The sequence below is a fragment of the Tenrec ecaudatus genome, chromosome 7 (assembly GCF_050624435.1).
Source record: "Tenrec ecaudatus isolate mTenEca1 chromosome 7, mTenEca1.hap1, whole genome shotgun sequence".
NCBI classification, from domain to species: Eukaryota; Metazoa; Chordata; class Mammalia; order Afrosoricida; family Tenrecidae; genus Tenrec; species Tenrec ecaudatus.
In genome coordinates this window covers 91,768,438-91,774,948 of record NC_134536.1, presented here as the reverse complement: position 1 = coordinate 91,774,948, position 6,511 = coordinate 91,768,438, and the positions used below count along the sequence as shown (strand labels likewise).

The 6,511-nt window shown below is 50.2% G+C and overlaps 1 protein-coding gene across 2 annotated transcripts; it reads left to right on the top strand.

The window, feature by feature from the left end:
• Positions 1–1,611: 1,611 nt before the first annotated feature.
• On the top strand, positions 1,612–4,938 carry TPBG (trophoblast glycoprotein). 2 transcript variants are annotated; one of them, XM_075554835.1, is made up of 2 exons: positions 1,612–1,889; positions 2,635–4,938. In XM_075554835.1, exon 2 carries the CDS (start codon positions 2,975–2,977, stop codon positions 4,223–4,225), a length of 1,251 nt encoding a protein of 416 aa, XP_075410950.1. In that variant the 5' UTR covers positions 1,612–1,889; positions 2,635–2,974; the 3' UTR covers positions 4,226–4,938. The 2 variants fall into 2 exon arrangements, with proteins under 2 accessions (XP_075410950.1, XP_075410951.1); XM_075554836.1 differs by lacking the exon at positions 1,612–1,889 and adding an exon at positions 2,148–2,248.
• The last annotated feature ends 1,573 nt before the right edge of the window (positions 4,939–6,511 follow it).

The following is a 6,511-nucleotide window of genomic DNA, read 5'->3' as shown; positions in this document are numbered from 1 at the left end:
AAAATCAGACTGAGAGGACTTAACTAGAGTACAGATATGACTAATAAAGAGACGATTCCTATAAAGTAATTACCTCAAGACGTGACAATTAGAGACTCAGTTATTGTCCATCATTATTAGTTCTGAGACTTTTTTTCCCTTTGCAAAACAGAAATAACAACAACCTTAAGAAAATAAGACAAAGACACAATGCTATCTATGTCTCGCCAGAGTCGTCTTGAGGATAGATGAGACTATACATTATCTTTATAAACTCTAGAGTACTTTGCTCTCATCTAACAAAAAGCACTTGAAGTCAGAGCAGATCAAAACTGACAGTATGCTGCATCATTGCTAGTTTTCCCCTCTGAGTAACTGATCTTATTTTAAACTGATTCTAGGGAACAGAGACTTGGTTTATGAATTTGACATACTAGTGTAGATGCAGAACAAGACTACAATTTTTGAGAAACTTTCCCCCAAAGTGTATAACACATTACATCTTTTTAATAAGGAAAGGACATTAAGATAAATGTTAAGATTCAAATTAATGAAATTGGCGGTTGCCATCCCCAGCCCCTTATCTGGGCCATTTTTGTTGTTAGCTCTATTGACTTTCTTTCCACAAAAGCAATCAGGATCGATTGAGATAGAGGGTCCACAGCTTTCTTCATTTGAAAGGCACACGCCAGAGGCACGCAAGTCAGCATCCCTAATTTCATCTTTTTTATACCAGCAATTCTTAAATTTTATTTTCCCACTGAAATGAAAGAACCTGAATACTTTTGTTGTTTTCCCTGAGAACTTAGTTAAATGGAACAAAGAGAATACGACATGATCCCCTTGCAAAAGCAAGGGCAGAGATTTCCGTACCCCAAACCTCTTCGCCATAGTAACAGATGCTCCTGGTAACCAATCAGTTTCAAGGCTCCCCTTGCACCCCCAGCCCAGTAGCCCAGAGCTCCCTGTGGCGATGGACTTGGGACCAAACTTCTCTCCCTAGGTGGCCTTTTCATCCCTCCTGGTGGTGAACTCGCCCAGCTTAAGTGACTCCCTAGCAGCTCTCCCACCCCCACTCCGTGCCACATCTGGTTGGGGGGGGTTGGGTCCGATTTCAGGGTGACTCACGTCGTTGCTATTTGTCTTTTGTTTCTATGACGCTTTGGCTGCGGTTTCCTTTCCTCTGCTTTTAATTTTGGGAGCAGAAAACCGAATGAATCAAAGATGACTCTCTCCACAGGCTCTTTATTTATTTTTTTTAAGTTGGCTTCTTTCTCTAGTCCCAAGTTCAGTAACTACCTGAGAAGTGCGGGGGTGAGACAGGTGGGAACGCATTAATTACACCTAAATCTCAAGTTGGCAACCTAAGGTACCACTTCGACTCTGAGTCTTCCCTAGGCTCCTTGCAAACTGCCGGGCGTTTTGCTACTGCCAAGGTACATTCCCACCGCGGTCCGTCACGCCTACGCCTATCGCGTCACTGCCAGGTGCCCGAAATCTGGGTGGATTCCACGAGAATCATTAGCAATTTTGCTCCGGTCGAAGGTAAACTACAGTATGTAAAGTGAGGAACCACCAAAAGATGCCCGGGAGGGGGAGAAAGAGGGATTCCCTGATCTCTTCTCCAAATCTCACATTAATTTCCACCAGGAGGAGGCGCGCGGGCCAGAGCCCCCACCTTCTCTCTTCCTAAATCTCCCTACCTAGGCGACAGAGGTCGGCCGCGAGGCGCGAGGCACCCCTGCGGCCGACGCGGTCCTCCCCGCCCCCCGGCTTGGTTCTTCCCAGCCGCGGCGGCCGAGCTCGGAGCAGGGGTGCGCGGAGGAGCGTCGGAGCCCGGAGCGCGGAGCCGGGAAGCCGCCGCCGCTCTCGTGGGACCCGGAGTTGGCACCCGGGAGGCGGGCGCGTAGGTAAGCGGCGTGCGGGGCGCAGCGAAGGCAGACTGCGAGGCGGCGCCGCCGCTCCCCATCCTCGGGCGGGAGGGTAGCGTGGGTCGGGGTGGCCCCGCCGGCCGGCCGCTGTCCCACCGCGGCTTTGTTCGCCGCCCCTCCCCGCCCTTCTGGAGAAGACTGGAAGCCCCTCTGGGCTCCGGAGCGCGGGCGGGAACGCGGGCTGGGCCGGGGGGGAGAGGGGGGGACGGACGGGGGGGAGTGCAGCAAAGGGACGGCAGCTGTGCGGCTCTCCACTTCCTCTTCATCCCAGAAGGAACAAAAAAGAGATCAAAAAACTCCTGTAACCTGAAACTTCCCCCTCATCCCAACCTGGAGAGGTCCGGGCGGGGGAGACCCCGGAAGGCTGGTTGTCCTGGGGGCGGCGGGGACGGGAGCTGGGTGGGTGAGAAGTTTGGTTGGAAGGCGCGGGGAATTAAGCGAGAAGTTGGGAGCCCGGGGAGGGGGGGCGGGGAGGAGGCTGGGGGGCCGGAAAAGAGGGAGGGTGCGCACACGCGCGCGCGCGCGCACACACAGTAAGGGTTAAGGGAGAAGGAGGACTTTGCGCTCAGGTCTCGGGTCCCCGGGCATCCCGCTCCTGCTAAGGATGCACTGAGGACCCCGGCCAGGCCCAGGCGGGCTTTCGGAGGAGGTTCGGGGACAGCTCGGCTCCGGGGGACGGCACCCAGGCGGGCCACTCCACGCGCTTCTCTCCCGCTTGTCCCAGGTCGCTCCGCAGCTCCAGCGGGAGATCCCAGTCCCAGAGGCGAGGAAGTGGCAGCCGGGCGCGGGCGGCGGCAGGAAGCGGAGCCAGCGGAGGCGAGCGCCCCGAGCCCGGCCGTGCGTACTGGCAGGAGGGAAGGGGCGGGGGACACAGCCCCGGGAGGGGGGCGCCCGCTGCCAGGGGCGAGCCCAGTTCCGGCTGCGAAGCCCCTCCTCGGCTCCCGGGAGAGGAAAGTTTTCTCCACCCGCTTGCGACCCGCCGGCGCCCTCCGAGCCCAGCCTCCCGAGCCCCCGGAGCGGGCGCCGGCCCGGCCCAGCCCGGCTCCGAGGAGCCGAGCGCCGCGATGCCAGGGGCGTGCTCGCGGGGCCCCGCCGCCGGGGACGGGCGGCTGCGGCTCGCCAGGCTGGCGCTGGTTCTCCTGGGTTGGGTGTCGTCGGCCTCTTCCACGTCCTCTTCCACCTCCTCGGCCTCGTCCCCGGTCTCCGCGGTGTCCGCCCAGCCCTCGTTGCCCGGCCAGTGCCCCGCGCCCTGCGAGTGCTCGGAGGCGGCGCGCACGGTCAAGTGCGTTAACCGCAACCTGACCGACGTGCCTGCGGACCTGCCGCCGTACGTGCGCAACCTCTTCCTCACCGGCAACCAGCTGGCCACCCTCCCCGCCGGCGCCTTCGCTCGCCGACCGCCGCTGGCTGAACTGGCCACGCTCAACCTCAGCGGCAGCCGCCTGGAGGAGGTGCGTGCGGGCGCCTTCGAACATCTGCCCAGCCTGCGGCAGCTCGACCTCAGCCACAACCCGCTGTCCCACCTCAGCCCCTTCGCGTTCTCGGCCAGCAACGCCAGTGTCTCCGCCGCCAGCCCGCTCACGGAGCTCATCCTGAACCACATCGCGCCCCCGGTGGACCTCCAGAACCGGAGCTTCGAGGGCATGGTGGCGGCGGCCCTGCAGGCAGGCCAAGCGCTGCGCGGGCTCCAACGCCTGGAGCTGGCCAGCAACCACTTCCTCTACCTGCCCCGGGCCGTGCTGACCCAGCTGCCAGGCCTCAGGCACCTGGACCTGCGCAACAATTCGCTGGTGAGCTTGACCTACGTGTCCTTCCGCAACCTGACGCACTTAGAAAGCCTCCACCTGGAGGACAACGCCCTCAAGGTCCTTCACAATGGCACCCTCGCAGAGTTGCAGGCCCTGCCTCATGCCAGGGTCTTCCTGGACAACAATCCCTGGGTGTGTGACTGCCACATGACCGACATGGTGGCCTGGCTGAAGGAGACCGAGGCGGTGCAGGGTAAAGCCCGGCTCACCTGTGCCTTCCCGGAAAAAATGAGGGATCGGGTCCTTTTGCAACTCAACAGCTCCGACCTGGACTGCGACCCAATTCTCCCCCCATCCTTGCAGACGTCGTATGTCTTCCTGGGGATTGTTTTAGCCCTGATAGGAGCTATTTTCCTCCTGGTGTTGTATTTGAACCGCAAGGGGATCAAAAAGTGGATGCATAACATCAGGGACGCCTGCAGGGATCACATGGAAGGCTATCATTACAGATATGAAATCAACGCGGATCCCAGGCTAACAAACCTCAGCTCTAATTCCGATGTCTGAGAAACAGTTAAAAAGCGGACAGAACAAGGACCACCTTGCATGAGACGTAGACGTTTGCTTTTTATTCCGCAGCTAGGCTTGCACCACTCTCGTCCTCCAATATAGACACCACTGACCTTGACTGAAAGCAGTGGGGGGGAATTCACTTCCTTGTTATGTAAAGTTTCTCCGTGTGTTCTGTTGATGTAAAACATGAACAACTGTGCATACTGTATTACCCTCCTCCTTTTCCTTGGAACCCGTCAACACATGTGGAGGGATTTTTCAAGTTTCCGCATGAACATGGACTCCTGGCTGTCTGTTTCTTAGTAGAGTTCAACATTTAGGCAGTATGCCCATTCACATAGTGCTCAACAAAAGCTGCCTCTACTTTTTTTTTTTTGAGAAAAATACTTTATTCATAAATACCAGTTTTATTCTCATGTACCTAAATTGTGGAGAAAACCATTGCATTCTATAAACTGCCTGCAGACCTTAGCAAGCTCTTCAAATAACTCCTTAGTACATGGGAGCCCATGCATCCAAGAGCATGCTTCATTTGATTGTCCTGCATATTACAAAAAAGTAACTTGCAACTAAAGATAACTACCTTTTTGATCGCAGTTTATATGCAACTATATAGAAGTTTGGGGTGGTTTTTTCTTTTATAAACTGCATTGAGATCCAACAGACTGACTTGTTTAAAAAATCAATAAAGGTTCTTAAAGAATTAATAGTTGTGTCTAAGTTTGCTCTTTGAAAAAAAATGGCTGGGTGGAATGAGATTGAATAGTTTGGGATTGAATAATTAAGCTGGGATCAGAGTTATGAATTGTGTTAGAGCAGAGTCTTGTATAAGTAGACTTGGAGATAGTTTTAGAAATGGTGGATCCTGTCAGGATGTAAATAGTTTTGGATATCCATGCAAAGTAGACTCTTTTGGGCCCAAAAAGAAAGGCTATTCATGAAAGAAATTTGTAGGCAACATTATAAAGTTGGTAAGGGTGACAAGTTATATGTGATACAAACAGGTCAGAGTTGAGAGGGTTTTCTCAATTAATAGAAATTATTGTTAAGACAAAGCAATATTTACTTCATAAGACTGTCCATTTGAAAGTGTTTTATGGATGATTTAGAGCAGGGTGTGAAACAAACATGCAATGAAGAGAAGTGTCTTAGAACACTCTGAAAGAAAACAAAAAACTTAAATTACAAAGATCCCCCAAGATTGTAACATACATTGGACACTCAGGCTTTCTTGAGAATTTTTTTTAACCAGACATATGTGTTAGATAGTTTATCAAAGAACTAGGTAGTGTGTTAACAAAAAATTCTGATAGAATATGAACTTGAAGAAATAATGAGTGTTGTATGTTGTGTCCATAATCAAATACCATAGCTAATTATAAGTTCTTAAATTCAGTTTAGTATTTAAGAATTTGAGGGTATTTTTAACTTGGCTAATGATAAGTTAACTATCAAGAGGAATAACTCATACGGGTGTAAATAAAAGTGTTAAGTTAATAAATTGATGTTATCAGTAACAGGATTACTTTTTTAGAATTTATTATCTGCCACTTATGTAAGTTTAAAAGTAAATTCCATTAGTTAACCTTCAAACTGTTATCTAATGTGGCTTAAACTTAATTTAGCCAATTTACCATCAGTTGGCCCAGTGGTCCTCTTCCCTTGGAAATTGGCTACAATCTTTATGCTTTAAATAAATTTTACCTTTCCATGTTTTCATAATAAAATTATATCAGATACTACTCTGGGTTATAGAAAACTTTGCTGTTTCCTTCTTTGAATTAAATGAAGTTTTCAAACTAGGGGTAAGAGTATACAAACTCCTTGTTTAGATTAGATTATAATGTTAGGAATATGAAATTTGATCTCCATTGTTTTGTAAGGTACATTTTATGAAATGCTATGGTATTCATTACTTATGGGTTCAGTTCTATAATTACTCAAGAAAAGGCTAACTATATGATACTTAATATTCCATTAAGCACTTTAAATGTTCCCCAGGAATCCATAACTTGGCTGACTGCCATTATTTCATAAAGAAAGATGAAAATACAAACTGCCCAAAGTACTGAAAACATCTAATGAGCAATAGCACTCTGCCTTAGGAATAACTGAACCTTAGTTGCTAAAGTCTGCAGACATTGTAGACTACAACTTAAAATATTTATGTAGTCTCTTTTAGGCAGAATTTTTACTTCTGTGTCATGTGATATTCTAACAGTTCACTATTCTACTTTTGTCAAGATTCAGGAAAGCAGTAGCAGGAGGTTCCTGAGTCAA

Bases quoted from the DNA above. Each gene is read 5' to 3' on its own strand.
- TPBG (XM_075554835.1), top strand. From the start codon at position 2,975: ATGCCAGGGGCGTGCTCGCGGGGCCCCGCCGCCGGGGACGGGCGGCTG.